Source organism: Balaenoptera ricei, chromosome 6, assembly GCF_028023285.1.
Source record: "Balaenoptera ricei isolate mBalRic1 chromosome 6, mBalRic1.hap2, whole genome shotgun sequence".
Taxonomy (NCBI): Eukaryota; Metazoa; Chordata; class Mammalia; order Artiodactyla; family Balaenopteridae; genus Balaenoptera; species Balaenoptera ricei.
In genome coordinates, this window is record NC_082644.1 from 52890538 (window position 1) to 52912229 (window position 21692).

Sequence of the window (21692 nt, forward strand, 5' to 3'; positions counted from 1 at the left end):
TAAGCTAACTATTTAATAAGATCATAAAAAATCCATAAAACTCTAAAATATTTAGTTCAAGAAAATAATCCAAAAGAAAGGAAAAACTTTACATATGTAATTAGTTCTTAGACTAATTATAAAGAGAGAAAAATGGGAAGCAAGTTTAAAATCCAATCTAAAATGAATTATTTGATTACATATGATACTTTCACTCAATGGAAAATAATTAAGCCATTAAAACCTGTAGCCTCATCAAAAATCTTTCTAGTAAAATGTAAGTAAATTGAGAAGATGGAAAGTGTAAAATATGTATGTGTAAAGAAAATACAATGGGAAGGAGAATGGAAAAATCAAAATGGTTTTGTGAGACGTTGATATGGGATACTTTTTTTTTCATTATCCGAAGTAAATGTGATGCTATAAAAACCTAATGTCTTTAAAAGTAGGACAGAAACACTTCAATACAGCTTTAAAATATAAAATTTAACAATAGCCCATAAAACACTAAAAATTAATCTATTTTGGCTCAAATAGCTTTTTCATTAGGATCTCTATGCAAAGCCTAAATAATTTAAAATCTTATGCATTAACATATTGCAAAGGAAATACACAAGTACGAGGGAAAGAGCACAAATTTAATGCTCACAAAAAGATTTATCCATTTAATATCACAGCATGACAAGGTCAACCGAACACAAACATGACTAGCAAAAACATAGAGTGATAGTATATGAATTATATCTCAATAAAGCTGTGTTTTAAAAAATAGTAATTGGGGCTTCCCTGGTGGCGCAGTGGTTGAGAATCTGCCTGCCAATGCAGGGGACACGGGTTCGAGCCCTGGTCTGGGAAGATCCCACATGCCGCGGAGCAACTAAGCCCGTGAGCCACAACTACTGAGCCTGCGCGTCTGGAGCCTGTGCTCCACAATAGGAGAGGCCGCGATAGTGAGAGGCCCGCGCACCGCGATGAAGAGTGGCCCCCACTTGCCTCAACTAGAGAAAGCCCTCGCACAGAAACGAAGACCCAACACAGCCAAAATAAATAAAAAAAAAAAAAAAAAAAAAAAAATAGTAATTAACACATAGTCTTTGAATTCAGGCACACCTGTGTTTGAATCCTGGCCCTACCACATTTTAGCTGGATGACTTTGGGCAATTATTTAACCTCTGTCAGCCTCCCAGAAGAGAACAGTACCTTATCACACAGTGAGCTTCTTTTCAGTAAGATTAAATCATATAATAAATATAACAATTGTAGTATATAGTGCTTACTATATAGAAAGCACTCAATGAATCAATAGATGCTTACTACTACTATTATTAAAATATCTCTAATAGTTTCCCAGCTAAAAGCACTCTGCTAATTTCACATAAAAACAAAGAAAATGTCATATGTGGCCAAAATAGCTAAGTAAAACATATGTGTCTTTCTCTGATATTTCATATGGCTTGATAAGCTCTCTTTGTAGTAAAAGGCCCATAAAAGTGTTCACGATTTCCCAGTATCCTTTACTTAGAAGCAAGAAGACAAAATTGTTTTACTAATCATTCCTATAGGAATGAAATGTAACTTGGCTGACCAGGGAAGTTAAAAGCAATGGAGAAGAGAATATGCAAAGGATCTGAATAGACATTGCTCCAAAAAGATACACAAGTGGCCAATAAACACAGGAAAAGATGCTCAATATCCCTAGTCATCAGGGAAATGCAAATCAAAGCCACATGAGATACCACTTCACACTCACTAGGAAGGTTACAGTTAGAAAAAAAAGCAGATAACAAGTGTTGCTGAAGATGGGGAGAAATTAGAGCCTTCACTCACTGCTGGTGTGAATGTAAAATGGCACAGCCACTTTGGAAAACAGTTCTGGAAGTTCCTTAAACAGTTAAACACAGAGTAACCATATAATCCAGCAATTTTATTCCTGGTGTATATCCCTCAAAAATGAAAACATATGTCCGTGCAATAACCTGTACACAAATATTCTAGCAGGATTATTCATAATAACCAGAAAGCAGCAAAAATCCAAATGTCCATCAACGGATGAATGGATAAATAAAATGTAAGATAGTCATATTAAATATTATTCGACCATAAAAAGAAATGAAGTATTGATACATGCTATAACACCGATGAACCTTATAAATATGTTAAGTGAAAGAAGCCAGATACAAAAGACAATATATTGTCTTCATTCAGATGGAATCCATCCTTTCAATCTCTCACTGGAGACCATGATTAATGATTAAGCAGTAGTAATTGTAGGCTTAATCTGATCCTACCAAGTCCAAATGAATTTCATGATGATGACTTTCAAAAGTGAAGAGTCCATCGTCAACCTTAGGAAAAAGAGCTCAACTCATAATACAAAGGCAAGGATGGGAAAGCCCAGTAAAAGCTAATTTTGGATGGTTTTCCAACTGAGGTAAATATTTTCTTAAACATAGGGTTATTCAATTTACTCTTATTCTTTTTGGTTTTTAAAATTTCACTGTTTTAGGCTGTCTTTCTATATTCTTAATTATACTTGATAGTCAAGGATCTACAGAGAAATAGAGAAATCTCTTCCAAATGTTTCTGGGAAGAAGACTTATAACTATGCTGAATATTTTCATTCTTGAAACTCTTGGCAGCCATCAGTGCTTCACACATGATATCAATTAGAAGACAGAATAAATAGCTTCATAGAAGGCAGCCTGGCTTCTGTAGATAGCATGCTGGCAAAAAACCAAAAGATTAGCCCAAAATTACTAAATGTGGACTGGCAAGGGCCACCAAATTGAGTATATTTTACAACTTAAACACACATCACAGGACACAACAGCAGCAGCTTCACAAATAAAGAATACACACACAAAAAGCTTGGAAAGGCTTAAGCAAGGTCCATCAAGGGGGACTAGATTATTTCTACTTATTTAGATGAACATAAAGTTATTCATTACCAGACATAAAAAAAGAATATTTTTATAGCCAAAATTAACAGTGATGCAGTCAGCTTCAACAAATTCCACAACTCCAGACATTTGTAATATCTATAATGAAAACATGGTAAATAACACTTATTCACGACTAGTAAGCAACAATAAAATAGTGGGTTCATCCCCTAGACAAGAAAGAGAGATGAAAAAGAAGGGATAAAGAAATAAGTATTCTTTGTAATAAAATGAAGTTAACTGATTACTGGTATTGGTTTTTGACTTATGAATGCCCATCTTATTACAAAAAGGATTTAAAGAGGCTAGTATCTGTTTGTTAGAAGGACAACGTATTAAATTCTTATCTCATTTGCAACATTTCAGTTGAAGTTTCTTAAAAGTGAATTTTGATAAAAATATTATAAGGGATTCGGATTTTATAACATTAAAAGAGAGAGGGGGTGGGAAGAGAGAAACACAATAAGAAAGAAAAATGCCTTTAACCAAGCAAAGGAAAGGAGTATTGAGGTACCAATTAAGACACAGGCTTTATTAAATAAAATACTTAGACATGATGCCTCAATTCCTCTAGAGGACAATGGAACATAAGAAGGTAGCTGCTATAGAATGAATGTTTGTACCCACACCCCTAAATTCATATGTTGAAATCCTAATCCCCAAGGTGGTGGTACTAGGAGATAGGGTCTTCGGAAGGAGATTAGGTCATGAGGGTAGAGCCTTCATGCCAGGGATTATAAACAGACTACAGAGAGCTACCTTGCCCCTCTGGCTATGTGAAATTACAGTGAGAAGACAGCTGTCTATAAGGAAGACAGCTGGCTATGAACCAGGAAGTAGGCCCTCACCAGACAGTGAAAGGGCCAGCGTCTTGATCATGGACTTCCCAGCCTCCAGAACTGTGAGAAATAAATAATTGATGTTAATAAGACACTCAGATTATGTTATTGTTATAGCCTCCTGAATGGATTCAGACTATAAGATAGTCTGATAGTGGGCTCAGAATTATCTTTATGAGCAGTGGTTTGGATTGAGGGAATGGATTTGGGGCTACATATGCAACAATCCCAAGTGGTCTCCTTTAAATATAGAAAAAAGTACCAAAAGGTTTAGCAGTGAAGGGTTAGGATACCATCTGGAAAAAGAAACTAAGTCACTATCATATATTATGTGAGTTTTAGAGGAGAGATTAAAAAGACTACTTAGACCCTCCTTGAGGGCATTGACTATAACCAATTTTTCAGGAACAAGTTTGATATTTAAAGAACACCTACGTGGGTAGACATTATGCTAGGTCTCTTTTGTTTGTAATCCCATTTTATCCTCATTTGAGGAAATAAGGCTCAAAGAGGTTAAGTAAATCAGTCAGAGGACACACAGCTAATAACTGGTATATAGGAGGTACATGGTATGTCTGCCTAAAAACAAAGATGCTTTCTACCACATCAGGCAACAATTTTTTATATCTCCAGTACTAACTACAGTTAATGATGATATCTCACAGAAGTGAAATGAGAAAAATCACTTCTTATGAGTTAATAAGCATCTATAGACAGCAGAGCCTTAGAATAGCAAAGGATGGGTGGAGAACATAATGGAATCACAGACAAAATTACCACTTCTTAGTGGTAATTAGGAAGAAAAACTTAATTTCTTAGGAAGAAAAACTTAATTCCCTAGGAAGAAAAACTTAATTTCAGAAACAAGTAGATTTCTGTTTGAAAAAAAAATAATAAAAATGAAATACTCCCAAATGGTAGAATTATTTATTATGAAAGTAATATAATTATTAAAGTGATACTTTCCATTTCCAGATGACTGACTGAAGCAGTAAAAAACAAAAGTCGTGATTATGTGAACTATTTCCCTGCTGTAATAGGACCCTACCATGAAACCGTAATAGCTTTACCAACTACAGGGTACACAGTCTGAAAGACTATCCTTAGTACACATCACTTCCTAAACAGTAATGATGTTTACTGCCTGCTAAAATAAGTGTTTAGCCAAAAGAACATTATTCTCATACCAAGATACTGAGCAGTTATCTAACCTCCTTCTGAGGTCTATTTTCCTCATCTGTAAATGTTATAATCCCTATATTTAAGAGTTGTTGAGGAACAGAAATGAAAAGTGCTTACTTAGCACAAGGACATGATCATATATACACTAAATAGAGTCATTGCTTGTATGATTATATTATATTCATTATCATCATATCAACCATAATTACCAAAAGCTAAGAGAATTCTACTTAATCTCATTCACTAAGAACAAAAACTGTATAGGTATGTTCACTGTGTCAAAAAAAATTGGTTAGGAAAGAATCAATCAAGATGGCAGAGTAGAAGGACATGGAACTCACCTCCCCCCATGAATACATCAAAAATACATCAACACATGAAATAATTCTCACTGAAAACTAACTGGAAACTGGCAGAAAGATTCCTATACAACCAAGGATATAAGAAAGATCCACAAAGAATCTGGAAGGGAAGAGAAGGGACCTGTGCCCCCTGGGAGGGGACTCAGAGGAAAAGGGAGATTACATAGGAGGAGACCGCTGCTGGGGAGCAGGCAGTGCAAGCCATAGATTGGGCGCCCCAGTCCTGGTGTCGGACACAGGGAAGACAAGCCCCCTTGGCTGGTTGTAGAGCTGTTGGAACTAACAGGAGGGCTGTGAAGAACATGCAAGGACTGGCTTGCTCCTGAGGCAGGGTGGCGAGGACAGATTGAGGATGGTTCCAGTGGCTGCCCAGTTTCCTGCAATTGCCCCAGCATACGCCTCAGCCTGAGCCAAGCAAATGCTCCAGTCCCGCTTACTCTACCACACTGGAGAAAGGGCTGCCGTCACCAGGGAGAGAGCTCATATCTTAGTACTGAGATGCAGAGGAAACTTGGAAGTAGGGCAACATCTGAGCACAGTGTGGGCTAGCAATTACACAGGCACTGCATCAGGGGTAGTCATGATCTCTGACGGAAGCCAGACTGCTGCATCCACACCCTGACACATGCCCAGTGCTAAAGGGAGCCCTGCTTACCCTGCAGCACAGCTTCTCAACAGGGTGGGGGTGGCAGAGGCTGGGGGTAGTGACTGGCTGTGAGGGACAGCAGAGACTCAGACACAGCTGGGGCTCTCATTACTGGTACCTGCACAGGGGGCACATTAGAGGCAGCCTGGACCTCTGTGGCCAGCCCATTACATGCTGGCATGGGCCCCTCTTCCTCCAGCACTCCTCCTCTCTGGGGCAAGGGTACAGTGCTGGGAGTGGGAGACAAACACATTTAAGGGAACAGAGACAGCTTGGACCCGAACCTCAGGGCTTCCACTCCATCAACTTTGGACCTGACCCTGCCCCTGATAGGGTGCTAATGGCCAATGAGCAGAGGGGAAGCCACACCTCACACTTGGCTCTGGCCCTGGTTCCTCCATCTCCAACCCTACTTCCTGCTAGATGATAACTGTCAGCATACCCTGAGGAAATGCATGGCTTTTGTTCATGTCAAATCCATCTCTCCCACCAAAGGCACTGGGCACACACAGACTGTAGAGAGACACTCCCACATAAGGAAACCTCTTCAAGACTGCAACAGGTAACTGTTTCATCTAATTTCACAGAGACAGAGAAAGTTAAGCAAAGTAAGAAGATAGAGGAACTAGTCTTGATTGAAAGAACAAGAGAAAACCCCTGGGAAAATAAATAATGAAATAGAAATAAACACTTTACAAGATAAAGAATTCAAAGTATTACTAATAAGAATGCTAACTAAATTAGGGAAAAGAATAGATGAACACAGTGAGAATTTTAACAAGGAACTAGAAAATATACAAAAAGAACCAATCAGAACTGAAGAATACAGTAACTGAAATGAAGAACACACTGAATAGCAGACTATGTGATACAGAAGAACATAAATGATCTGGAAGATAGAATAATGGATATTACCCAATCAGAACAGCGAAAAGAAAAATAAACGTTAAAAAATGAGAACAGTTTAAGAGATTTCTGGAAAAACATGAAGCATACCAACATTGGCATTATAGTCGTTTCAGAAGGAGAGGGGAGAGAAAGGGGGTTGAAAATGTTTTTGATGAAATTATGGCTGAAAAAGTCCCAAACCTGAACAAGGAAACAGATATCCAGATACAGGAAGCACAGAGGGAATCCAAACAACATGAACCCAAAGAGACACACACCAAGATATATCATAACTAAAATGGCAAAAGTAGAAAATAAAGAGAATTTTTTTTTTGGCCATGCCAAGTGTTATGCGGGATCTTAGTTCCCCGACCAGGGATCAAACCCATGTCCCCACAGTGGAAGCTCAGAGTCTTAACCACTGGACTGCTAGGGAAGTCTGTAAAAAGAGAATTTTAAAGGCAGAAAGAGAAAAACAAAGAGTCATATACAAGGGAACCCCCATAAGGCTATCAGCTGATTACTCTGCAGAAACTTTGCAGGCCAGAGGGAGTGGCATGATATATTCAAAGTGCTTAAAGGGAAAAACCTGCAACCTAGGATACTCTACCGAGCAAGATTATCATTCAGAATTAAAGCTGAAATAAAAACAAACTTCTCAGGCAAGCAAAAACTAAAAAAATTCATCAATACTAAAGCTACCCTAAAGAAATGTTAAAAGGTCTTTTCTAAGTTAAAGAAAAAGCTATAATAAGAAGTAAAAATTTATAAGAAAGGAAAAATCCCACTATGAAAGGCAAATATATAGTAAGGACTGAGGATCAACCACTTGATCCTCAGTATGAAGATTAAAAGACAAAAAATGTGAAACTAGTATGAAATGTGAAACTAGTATGAAGATTAAAAGACAAAAAATTGTAAAAGCAATTATAACTACAATTAAAAAAATGAAGATGTAAAATAGGACATCGAAAACACAAAATGTAGGGGAGGGGAGTAAAAACAGGTGTATCTTTTAGAATATGTTTAAAATTAAATGACTACCAGTTAAAAATAAGTGGATATGGTTATAGGTCAACATGAACCACAAATCAAAAACCTACAATAGATACCAAAAAACTAGAAAGAAACACAAGCATACTACTAAGGAAAATCATCAAACCATAAGGGAAGAAACAAACAGAAGAAGAAACGAACAGAGAAGAACTACAAAAACAACTGGAAAACAAGCAGTAAAATGGCAATAAGTAAATACCTGTCAGTAATTACTTTAAATGTCAGTGGACTAAATGCTCCAATCAAAAGACACAGTGGCTGATTGAATAAAAAATCAAAACCTGTCTATACGCGGCTTACAACACTCACTTCAGAGCGACACACACAAAGTGAAAGTAAGGGGATAGAAAAAGATATTTCATGCAATCAGAAATGACAAGAAAGTGGGGGTAGCAATACTCATTTCAGACAAAATAGACTTTTAAAACAAAGTCTATAACAAAAGACAAAAGGCATTATATAATGATAAAGGGATCAATACAAGAAGAGGATATTACACTCGTTAACATATATGCACCCATACAGTAGGACCTAAATATACAAAGCAAATATGAACATACATAAAGGGAGAAACTGACAAAAAACAATAATAGTAGGGAACTTTCACACTCCACTTACATCAATGGACACATCATCTAGACAGAAAATCAATAAGGCAACCATAGTCTTAAATGACACAATAAACCAGATGGCTTAATAGATATCTACAGGACATTCCATCCCAAAGCAGCAGAATACGCATTCTTTTCAAGTGCACATGGAACATTTTCCAGAAGAGATCAAATGCTGGCCACAAAACAAGTCACAACAAATTCAAGAGGATATAAATTATATCAAGCATTTTTTCCAATCACAGTGGTATGAAACTAGAAATCAATTACAGAAAGAAAACTGGGAAAATAACAAACACCTGGAGACTAAACAACATGCTACTAAAAAACCAACGGTCAATGAAGAAATCAAAGAGGAAATCAGAAAATACCTTGAGACAACTGAATATGGAAACACAATTTTCCAAAATCTATGGGATGCAGCAAAAGCACTTCTAAGAGGGAAGTTTATAGTGACACAGGCCCTCCTCAAAAAACCAAGAAAAATCTCAAATAAACAACCTAACCTACCACCTAAAGGAATTAGGAAAAGAAGAACAAACTAAGCCCAAAGTCACCAGAAGGAAGGAAATAATAAAGATCAAAGAGGAAATAAATAAAATAGAGACCTAAAAACAACAAAAAAAACCCAATGAAGCCAAGAGCTGGTTTTTTGAAAAGACGAGCAAAACTGATAAACTTTAGCCAGGCTCATCAAGAAGAAATGAGAGAGGAAAAAAATAAACAAAATAAGAATTGAAGAGGAGAAATAACAACCGATACCACAGAGATACAAAAAATCATAAGGGACATACGACATATAAATAATTATATGTCAACAAATTGAACAACCTAGAAGAAATGAACAAATTTCTAGAAACATGCAACCTGCTAAGGCTGAATCAGAAAGAAACAGACAATCTGAACAGACTGATCACTAGTAGTGAAATTGAATTTATAATTAAAAAAAAAAAATTCCCAGCAAAGTCCAGCATCAGATGGCTTCACAAGGGAATTCTACCACCAAACATATAAAGAAGAGTTAATACCTATCCTTCTCAAACTATTCCAAAAAATTGAAGAGGATGGAACACTCACAAATTCATTCTATGAGGCCACCATTACACTAATACCAAAACCAGAAAAAGACATTCCAAAAAAAAAAAACAATTTCAGGCCAATATCTTTGATGAATATAGATTAAAAAATCCTCAAGAAAGTATTAGCAAACTGAATCCACTGATACATAAAAAGGATCATACACCATGATCAAGTGGGATTTATTTCAGGGATGCAAGAATAATTCAATATTCGCAAATCAATGTGGAACACAACATTAACAAAGAGAAGGATAAAAATCATGTGATCAGGGGCAGAGTCAAGATGATGGAGTAGGAAGATGTGGAGTTCACGTCGCCTCAAAACTAGGGCACCTACCAGGTGCTGGTGGGGGACCTCAGACACCTAAGGGGATGGGAGGAATGCCTGTGCAACCAGGTAGGACGTGGGAGGGAAGAAGGGGGGGGAGGAAAAGTGGAAGTGGGATGGGACCAGCATGCCTGAGGGGTGGCTGGGGGAGGAAAGGGGTTCCCACGGTCAGAGGGGCCCACTCAGGGCGACGGGATGAGCGGGGACGGAGAGAGACCTTTGGGGAATTGGGGAATCAGAGGGAAATGCAGCCAGCATCTCCCCAACTTGCTCAGGCCCCAGCAAGTCTGCTGGGGTCCCAGGCTTGAACCTCTGCCCTCCAGGGCCCCTCCAGCTGGGCGGGTCCTGAGGACATGGGAGGGAAGGTGGGGAGGAAAAGTGGAGGTGGGACGGGACCAGCCCCTGAGGGGCAGCTGTGGGATAGGAGGGATTCCCATGCTCGGGGGGGCCCACTCCCAGTGAGGGGATCAGTGGGGATCAGGAGAGATCTTCAGGGGATAGGAGGGGAACATGGCCAGCATGTCGCCTGCCCGCTCGGGCCCCAGCAAGAATGCTGGGATCCTGGGCCTGAACCTCCACCCTCTGGGGCTTCCTCTGGCTGCATGAGTCCTGAGCCTAAGCCCGGCCTCCCAAAGGCCTCTTCCAGCCAGGTAGGTCCTGACATTAAGCCCCACCCGCCCAAGGCTTCTTCCAGCCTCTTTTTTTTTTTTTTCTTTTTTCTGCTGAGGTTCTGTTTTGCTTTGTTGTTGCTTCATTTTTATTTTTATTTTTCTAATATATTTTTATTTTTCTAATTTTATTTTATTTTTTATTCTTTCTTATTGTTCTGCTCCTTTTGGTTTGTTACATTTCTTTTTCTTTTTTTGCCACACCACATGGCTTGCAGGGTCTTGGTTCTCAGGCCAGACATCGGGCTGGAGCTCCAGTGGTGGGAGCACTGAGTCCGAGCCACTGGAATGACAGAGAACTTCAGGCCCAAGGGAGTATTAATTGGTGTGAGCTTTCCCAGAGGTCCTCATCTTGACATCAAGACCTGGCTCCACCCAACTGCCTGCAAACTCCAGTGCTGGAAGCCTAACAGCAAACAACCAGCCAGACAGGAACATAGCTGCACCCATCAAAAAAAATGAGATGACAAAAAAATATGGTACAAAGGAGCAAGATAAATCCCACAAGACCAAATAAATGAAGAGGAAATAGGGAACCTAACTGAAAAAGAATTCAGAGTAATCATAGTAGATGATGATACAGAATCTTGGAAATAGAATGGAGGCACGGATTGAGAAAATACAAAAAATGTTTAACAAGGACCTAGAAGAACTAAAGAACAAACTGTGATGAACAACACAATAACTGAAATGAAAAATACACTAGAAGGAATCAATAACAGAAAAACTGAGGCAGAAGAACGAATAAGTGAGCTGGAAGATAGAATGGTGCAAATAACTGCCAAAGAGCAGAATAAAGAAAAATGAATGAAAAGAAATGAGGACAGCCTCAGAGACCTCTGGGACAACACTGAATGCACCAACATTCGAATTATAGGGGCCCCAGAATAAGAAGAGAAAGAGAAAGAGTCTGAGAAAATATTTGAAGATATTACATTCGAAAACTTCCCTAACATGGGAAAGGAAAAAGCCACCCAAGTCCAGAAGCACAGAGAGTCTCATACAGGATAAACCCAAGAAGAAACACACCAGGACACATAATAATCAAACTACCAAAATTTAATTGAAAGAAAAAATATTAAAAGCAGCAAGGGAAAAGCAACAAATAACATACAAGGGAATCCCCATAAGGTCATCAGTGGATTTTTCAGCAGAAACTCTGCAGGCCAAAAGGGAGTGGCAGGATATATTTAAAGGATGAAAGGGAAAAAAATACAACGAAGATTACTCTACCCAGCAAGGATCTCATTCAGATTCAACAGAGAAACCAAAAGCTTTACAGACAAGCAAAAGTTAAGAAAATTCAGCACCACCAAACCAGCTTTACAATTGCTAAAGGAATTTCTCTACACAGGAAACACAAGAGAAGAAAAAGACCCACAAAAACAAACCCAAATCAATTAAGAAAATGGTAATAGGAACATACATATTGATAATAACCTTGACTGTAAATGGATGAAATGCTCCAACAAAAAGACACAGACTGGCTGAATGGATACAAAGGCACGACCAGTATATATGTTGCCTACAAGAGACCAACTTCAGACCCAGGGACTGAAAGTGAGGGAATGGAAAAAGATACTCCATGCAAATGGAAATCAAAAGAAACCTGGAGTAGCAATACTCGTATCAGATAAAATAGACTTTAAAATAAAGAATGTTACAAGAGACAAGCAAGGACACTACATAATGATCAAGGGATCAATCCAAGAAAAAGATATAACAATTATAAATATTTATGCACCCAACACAGGACCGCTTCAATACATAAGGCAACTGCTAACACCCATAAAAGGAGAAATTGACATTAACACAATAATAGTGGGGGACTTTAACACCCACTACCACCAATGGACAGATCATCCAGACAGATAAGTAATAAGGAAACACAAACTTTAAATGACACAACAGACCAAAGAGACTTAATAGATACTTACAGGACACTCCACCAGAAAGTGGCAGAATACACTTCCTACTCAAGTGCACACAGAACATTCTCCAGGACAGATCACATCCTGGGTCACAAATCAAGCCTCAGTAAATTTAAGAAAATTGAAATCGTTTCAAGTATCTTTTCTGACCAACACTATGAGATTAAAAATCAATTACAGGAAAAAAAACTGTAAAAAAATACAGACACATTGAGGCTAAACAATACACTACTAAATAACCAAGAGATCATTGAAGAAATCAAAGAGGAAATCAAAAAATCCAAAGAAACAAAGGACAATGAAAACATGACGACCCAAAACCTACGGGATGCAGCAAAAGCAGTACTAAGAGAGAAGTTTATAGCAATACAATCCTACCTCAAAAAACAAGAAAAATCTAAAATAAACAATCTAACCTTACACCTAAAGCAAGAAGACAAAGAAGAACAAACAAAACCCAAAATTAGTAGGAGGAAAGAAGTCATAAAAATCAAAGCAGAAATAAATGAAATAGAAACAAAGAAAACAATAGCAAAAATCAATGAAACTAAAAGCTGGTTCTTTGAGAGGATAAACAAAATTGATAAACCTTTAACCAGACCAATCAAGAAAAAAAGGGAGAGGATACAAATCAATAAAATCAGACATGAAAAAGGAGAAATTACAACTGACACCACAGAAATACAAAGGATCATAACAGATGACTACAAGCAACTATATGCTAATAAAATGGACAACCTGGAAGAAATGGGCAAATTCGTGGAAAGGTACAATCTTCCAAGACTGAACCAGGAAGAAACAGAAACTATAAACAGACCAGTCACAAGTAATGAAATTGAAATCGTGATTAAAAATCTTCCAACAAACAAAAGACCAGGACCAGATGGCTTCACAGGCGAATTCTATCAAACATTTAGAGAAGTGCTAACACCTATCCTTCTCAAACTCTTCCAAAATATAGCAAAGGGAGGAACACTCCCAAACTCATTCTATGAGGCCACCATCACCCTGATACCAAAACCAGACAAAGACAACACAAAAATAGAAAATTACAGAACAATATCACTGATGAACATAGACACAAAAATCCTCAACAAAATACTAGCAAACAGAATCCAACAACACATTTAAAGGATCATACATCATGATCGAGTGGGATTTATCCCAGGGATGCAAGGATTCTTCAATATATGCAATCAATCAATGTGATACACCATATTAATAAATTAAAGAATAAAAACCATATGATCATCTCAGTAGATGCAGAAAAAGTTTTTGAAAAATTCAGCACCCATTTATGATATACACTCTCCAGAAAGCGGGCATAGAGGGAATCTACATGAACATAATAAAGGCCATACACAACAAAACCACAGCAAACATCATTCTCAATGGTGAAAAACTGAAAGAATTCCCTCTAAGATCAGGAACAAGAAAAGGATGTCTGCTCTCGCCACTATTATTCAACATAGTTTTGGCAGTCCTGGCCATGGCAATCACAGAAGAAAAAGAAATATTAAAAATCCAAATTTATATATAAAACACTGATGAAAGAAATCAAAGATGACACAAACAGACGGAGAGATATACCATGTTTTTGGATTGGAAGACGCAATATTGTGAAAATGACTGTACTATCCAAAGCAATCTACAGATTCAATGCAATCCCTATCAAATTATCAATGGCATTTTTCATAGAATTAGAACAAAAAATTTTACAATTTGTATGGAAACACAAAAGACCCAAATAGCCAAAGCAATCTTGAGAAAGAAAAATGGAGCTGGAGGAATCAAGCTCCCTGACTTCAGACTACACTACAAAGCTATAGTAATCAAAATAGTATGGTACTGGCACAAAAACAGACATATAGATCAATGGTGCAGGATAGAAAGCCTAGAGATAAACCCACGCACCTATGGTCACCTAATCTGTGACAAAGGAGGCAAGAATATACAATGAAGAAAAGACAGTCTTTTCAATAAGTGGTGCTGGAAAAACTGGACAGCTACATGGAAAAGAATGAAATTAGAACATTACCTAAAACCACACACAAAAATAAAATCAAATGGATTAAAGACCTAAATGTTAAGAGCAGACACTATAAAACTCTTAGAGGAAAACATAGGAAAAACACTCTTTGACATAAATCACAACAAGATCTTTTTTGACCCACCTCCTAGAGTAATGAAAAGAAAAACAAAAATAAACAAACGGGACCTAATGAAACTTAAAAGCTTTTGCACAGCAAAGAAAACCATAAATGAGATGAAAAGACAACCCTCAGAATGGGAGAAAATATTTGCCAACAAAGCAACTGACAAGGGATTAATCTCCAAAATATACAAACAGCTCATGCAGCTCAACATCAAAAAAACAAACAATCCAATTAAAAAATGGGTGGAAGACCTAAATAGACATTTCTCCAAAGAAGACATACAGATGGCCAAGAGGCACATGAAAAGATGCTCAATATCACTAATTATTAGAGAAATGGAAACCGAAACTACAATGAGGTATCACTTCACACCGGTCAGAATGGCCAGCATCAAAAATCTACAAACAATGAGGGTGTGGATAAAAGGGAACCCTCTTGCACTGTTGGTGGGAATGTAAATTGATACAGCCACTATGTAGAGCAGTATGGAGGTTCCTTAAAAAACAAAAAATAGAACTACCATATGACCCAGCAATCCCACTACTGGGCATATACCCTGAGAAAACCATAATTCAAAAAGACACATGTACCCCAATGTTCATTGCAGCACTATTTACAATAGCCAGGACATGGAAGCAATGTAAATGTTCATCGACAGATGAATGGATAAAGAAGATGTGGTACATATGTACAATGGAATATTACTCAGATATAAAAAGGAACAAAAATGGGTCATTTGTAGAGATGTGGATGGACCTAGAGTCTGTCATACAGAGTGACGTAAATCAGAAAGAGAAAAACGAATATTGTATATTAATGCATATATGTGGAATCTAGAAAAATGATACAGTTGAACCATTTTGTAGGGCAGGAATAGAGATGCAGCAGTAGAGATCAGACATGTGGACACAGGAAGGGATGGTGGGATGAATTGGGAGATTAGGATTGACATATATACACTACCATGTGTAAAATAGACAGCTAGTGGGAACCTGCTGTATAGCACTGGGAGCTCAGCTCGGTTCTCCGTGGTGACCTAGATGGGTGGGATGGGGGGGGGAGGGAGGCCCAAGAGAGAGAGAATATATGTATGCATATAGTTGATTCACTTCGTTGTACAGCAGAAACTAACACAACATTGTAAAGCAACTATTCCCCAATTTTTTAAAAAAATCACATGATTATCTCTATAGACACAGAAAAAGCATGTGACAAAATTCAATATCCATTCATGATAGAAAATTTCATCAAAGTTGGTGTAAAAGGAACATATCTGAACATAATAAAGGTCAGTTATTATAAACCCACAGCTAACATCACACTCAGTGGTGAAATGATGAAAAGCTGAAAGACTTTCCTCTAAATTAACAGATGAATGGATAAAGATGATGTGTGTGTGTGTGTGTGTGTGTATATTCCAAACATACATAATGGAATATTACTCAGCCATAAAAAAGAATGATATTCTGTAATTTGCAACAATGTGTATGAACCTACAGAATATTATGCCTAGTAAAATAAGTCAGACACAGAAAGATAAATACTCTATGTTATCACTTATCTGTGGAATCTAAAAGATAAAACAAATGACTGTATATAACAAAACAGAAACAGACTCACAGATACAGAGAACAAAGTAGTGATTACCAGTGGGGAGAAGGAAGGGAGGAGGGGGGAGGTAGGGCTATGGTATTAAGAGACACAAAATACTATGCATAAAATAAATAAGCAACAAGGATATATTGTACAGCACAGGGAAATATAGCCGTTATTTTTTTAATAACTTAAAGGTAGTATAATCTATAAAAGTATTGAATTAATATGTTGTACACCTGAAACTAATATGATATTATAAATCAAATATACTTCCATTAAAAAACAATAATAAAGCAGCTTACAAGGCTGCATAAAAATTTTTTTTACATAAAAAACTTTTGTTAGGTCAATGATCTTTGATGTAATTACCACATTTCTCCAAAAGATTAAAGATTTCCTCTGCTGTGCTATAGTTTTGGGAGCAGTCTGAAGTTCAGAAGATGATTTAGAGACTCGGTTCTAATATCAGTCCATCCTACCCAGTCTGATCATTAGGAAAGAAAGGATCCTTTGCCAATCTTCAAGCCAACAAAAGTTTTTGCTGGCTATAAAACTGCCACTGGCCCATGCCGATTTCCTTACCTCCTCTGCTTCTAAGGCTCTCTAATCACGAAACAAAGAAGCAAATATACTCAAGAGTTCTCCTATAAGCATACTTCTCCTTCTATATTAACAAAAATAAATAACAACAAGAAGAATCTAAAGTCTGGTTTTCTTTAGCCTCTAGAAAAAGTCTACATGTTTCAAGACTCCCCTCTACAAAGAATTTGTAAAGTAGACTGTCTTATTTCACTCTTCTGAACAAAAAATCTCCTACATCCTTGTAACTACAATGGCTTGTAAATTATTTTCTTCCAAATTATACAAAACAACTCAAAAAAGCCCACCTCAGCCTGGCAGAGTGCATGAAGACCTTGTAACACCAAGGCTGCTGGAGTAGCTTGGTCAGGCTTAGTGCATTCATTCAACATCTGGGAAATAGCTGCCAACATATCTGCACCATGCTGATATGGCCTACAAGAAATGACAGTTTAGACACAAGATTAAAGCCAAAGAACTATATTACTACTCCAAGGTCTTTTGCCTGAACAAAAACATTAATGTTTTCCTTTACTCTTGTGCCTATCAAACGTTGACCCTCAACTAATAATACCATATGCTTTTGTTCAAAGATTTGCATCTTCATCATTTCTGCTCTAACTTCAGGCTCATTTTTGGTATTACTACCCAAAAAAGAAGACACTCCTTAACAAATTTTATTCTCCCTGAATCACAAAACCTATTGTCTGAATTGGCAAAAACTCAAGTCGATAATAATACTGAAAAGAACTGACTTACCTTATTGAGATCATCAGTAAAGCCAGGGATTTGAGATCAGAAGATGATTGGTCATAGCAGTATTACAAACTAAAGTGGGTATGCCTATCACAATAATGATGATAATGATAATGATGATAAAAATAATAATAATATGAATTATAACTGACTGAGCACTTCATGCCAGGTACTGTGCTGGATTCACTCACTCATCCTCCTCTCCTTCTTCTATCCCACATATATTGTGCTATCCCCAGAATGCTTTTAACTTCATAAAGAAATGCTCAGGTCTGCATTCTTTGTAACCCCTCAGCAATATAATGCTTCTCTCTTTTAACAAAATATCAATTGAAAAAATTGCCTGACTGAATTCTATTGCTTCACTGTCTGCCAAATGGAAATCATTTAACAAAACTGGAAAAATTTGACGGATCTCGAGATGGTAACTGAAAGGTTCACTGAATAAGTTTTCAACAGACTCTGATCTGGTCTGATGTTTAACGTCTCCTGAGCCTCAGCTTTAAGTATGTAAAACTAAAATGTCGGCTATCATCTCTAAATTTTTTCCATGCCAATACCTCAAGAGAATCTAATCTCTTAAGTCTTGGGTTAACACGTGTGTAACTTCAGACTAAGATGTTTTTTGTGTTGCCAAAAGGCTGAAGCTTAGAAAAGAGGCAGAACTGCTGAGGCTTAAATACATTCTAATCCAAGATTTTACTTGAAACGAAATCATCCACATTATCAGCATCTGGGCCAACCCATTCATTGCACAGCTTCAGGAAGTACCATTCACAGTGTCATCATTGACAAAAGTGAGAATGATGCTCCAAGAATTCTACAGTGCAGTGGCTCAATCAATATATGAAACTGCAGGATTATAACTCATTTCAAATGTATCAAATCTATTTCCTCTCTAAGATTTTGGCCTTACCCTAATTCAAGAAAATAGAAATCTGGCAAGGTGGAGCTTTGCTTAGTGTTATTTCAGTCTTGTCACCTCCTGCCTAGTTATTAACCCATAACCTAGAACAGCAGAGTCATCTCCCTAACATCTTCATGTCTTCCTAAACCCTAAAGCATACACAGGAATTCAAGGTCATTTCCCTCCTTGTAATAATTCCTATTAATTCCATTCAATGAGTTACAAATAAGGCCTTCTCTATTAAAACATCTTATAAAAATCAAGCATAACATAGGGAGAATATAAGAAAGAACAGTTTGACCGATAATCCACTGCTTAGGTTTCAGGAATTTATATATAGAAAAATAGAAAATGTAACATCATATGTTTTATTACAACATTAAATTATTACACAGAAAAGGATACATAAATAGCCTCTAAACCTAGATATAAGTCTAGACCTGAAAAGACATGCCTGCTACTCAAAGTTATTGTCTGATGTTGCTAAATTTTAAAATCAGACAACTTGACTTTAATATTCATTTATTCTTACTCAAACATCCTCTACCTATCTTTCCTCGCTTCTTGCTTGCAATAAAAAAATTAAATGCAAAATAATATATCATGATATACATTCCCAAGGGTCAAGCATGTCTTACCTTTGCTTACATATATCTCTGATCGATGCTGCTTTAGCTATCAGTTTCTCCCATTGGAACTCCTTGCCCACAGACAGAGAGGGCACGTCGGACATGGCCATGAAACGCTGCAGTTCAGGATAGACACGATCCTAAGAAGGCAATTTCACAAAAAAGGTAATTTCACAACTTGAGTTGAATAATAATTGTCTCCTTTTATGCAGCATTTTCACCTCTAAATCTTACATCTGCATTGCAAATTACAATGTGTTTCATCTAATCAGAAAAAAAGAATCCTGTTATGATTGCTGGGGATTTTCTTACAGATCCATGTACTGTTCATTTCATAAAACAAGAAAAAAGTGGCAAAAACTCACTCTAATTACAAAGGCTCTAATCACTTATATTTCTATCACTTTTTCCACACAAATGGAAAAATAAATTTCAGAATTAAGGAAATAAGATTATTTTCTATTCTCAATTTCTCTCTGAGAGTCAATCACAACTGACTGCATTATAGATCAAAAGCACCACATTAAATCAAAACTTCTCAATGCAATCATTGATGTCACTCACTAATATTACTATATCAAAGCAGTGTCATGCATAATGACAAAATTAGCTTTCTTCAGTGAAAGGGACATGCTTAATACTCATACAAGTGTATATCTGAGCTTACCTGTTTTTCCCACAAAGAAGTCAACAAGCGCAAAGTGACAGCTTTTAGTTGCGGAGTGGTTCCAAGAAGTTGAATTACTCGTAGAATTTGTCCTATGCACACCTAGGAAACATTGAAGAAACTTTGGTTTCATAAATGCAAATGTGGATAACCCCAAGGTTACCAAAGGAACTTAAAAACCTCTGATTATAAAATAAAGACTGAAACGAAAGCTTACTACAGTATTACCCATCTTCTCAGAGGTTGGAGATAGCTTTGGGAGGAGCTAGTTAGCAATTCTGGGGGCATAAAGACCCAATCTCAGACAATAGCCAATGGGAAAACTTGATGAAAAAATGATTTTTAAAAATTAATTCTTAAATATTGTAACAAAAATATTTGGCCCAACAAGGGAAGCAGTGATCACGGCAAAATTAAAGGGTCAAAATTTCACATGACAGCAAACAAAATTCATGTCTCACTTTCTTTTTGCCCCAAAGTAAGTTGCTTAATATACAAACCTTGTGAACACCAAGTGTAGGCAAAGTATACAAGATATCATTGTATAACACAGGTTCCAGTGGTCTTCCTAATTTGAACATCAAAACTGGAATCAGATTTGGTACCTAAAATGAATTTAAAGAACGTATAAATTATGCCTTTTAAAAGAAATCAATATATAAAGCAATCATTATTTCATTTTTCTCCAAAGGAATACTATGAATACATATGAATTAAAAGCCTAAAAAAATGTCAGTTAGCCATTTGTTATTAATGGTAATTTCATAGTACCGCTAATATTCTATCTCTTTTATAATTACCTGTGAGCCCTTGTTCTATCCATTTATACACGTATACATATTACAGGGGTTTTTTGGTGTTAAAAAATGCTTTTCTTAAACAACTATGACATTAACTCTCAGCAATACAAAAATAATTAATATATATCCTGCCCTAAAGAAGCTTACAGTTCTAATGAGTAGCATAGTAAAATATTCAATGGTTATTCCAATGTAAAATAATTAAAACCAATTGTAATGTAGGGGGGTTAATGGACAAAAATTTCCCTCCACGTTCATACTTCAATCCCTATGCATGACACAATAAAATAAGAAGAGCAAAATCATTTGTGGATCAAAAGACTTAATATTGTTAAAACGGTACTATTTCCCAAATACATCTACATATTCAATGCAATCCCTATCAAAATCCCAGGTAGCCTCTTTGCCAAAATTCAGAAATTGATCCTAGAATTCATTTGAAAACAAGGGATCCTGAAGAGCCAAAACAATCTTCAAAAGGAACAAAGTTTGAAGATTCAACCTTCCCAAATTCAAAATTTATTACAAAGTTACAGCAGTCAAAATAGTGTGGTACTGACATAAGGATATAAATATAGATCAATGAAACAGAACTCAGAGTCTAGAAATAAATCCTTACATTTAAGTCAATTGATTTTAGACAGAAAGGCCAAGAAAATACAGTGCAGAAAGAAGAGTCTCTTTGAAAAATGGTGTTTGATTTTGACAACTATATTTCCATATGCAAAAGAATTAATTTGGACCCCCTTCCTCACACCACATGTAAAAATTAACTCAAAATAGATTTCAGACCTGAATGTAAGAGCAAAAACTGTAAAGCTCTTAAAGAAAATATAGGAGTAAATCTTTGTGACCTTGAGTTAGGCAAAGCCTTCTTAGATATGACACCAAAAGCATGAGCAACAAAAGAAAACAAAACATTTCATCAAATTACAAATATTTGTCCTTCAAAAGATGCTATAAAGAAAATGAAAAGAACACACAGAATGGAAGAAAATATGTGCAAATCATATATCTAATGAGGAACTTACATCCAGAATATATCAAGAATTCGTACAACTCCATAATAAAGGACAAATAACTCAATTTTAAAA

General features: G+C 36.7%; 1 protein-coding gene across 2 annotated transcripts in view; it reads right to left on the reverse strand.

The window, feature by feature from the left end:
- FOCAD (focadhesin) overlaps window positions 1-21692 on the reverse strand; it is a 311371-nt gene that overhangs the window by 141650 nt on the left and 148029 nt on the right. For both annotated transcript variants that reach the window (XM_059924644.1, XM_059924643.1), the window contains 4 exons: window positions 20299-20403; window positions 19799-19900; window positions 19141-19271; window positions 17148-17274 (listed from right to left, as the gene is read on the reverse strand). In XM_059924644.1, coding sequence (XP_059780627.1) covers window positions 17148-17274; window positions 19141-19271; window positions 19799-19900; window positions 20299-20403 — 465 coding nt within the window. The remainder of the gene's footprint in view (window positions 1-17147; window positions 17275-19140; window positions 19272-19798; window positions 19901-20298; window positions 20404-21692) is intronic.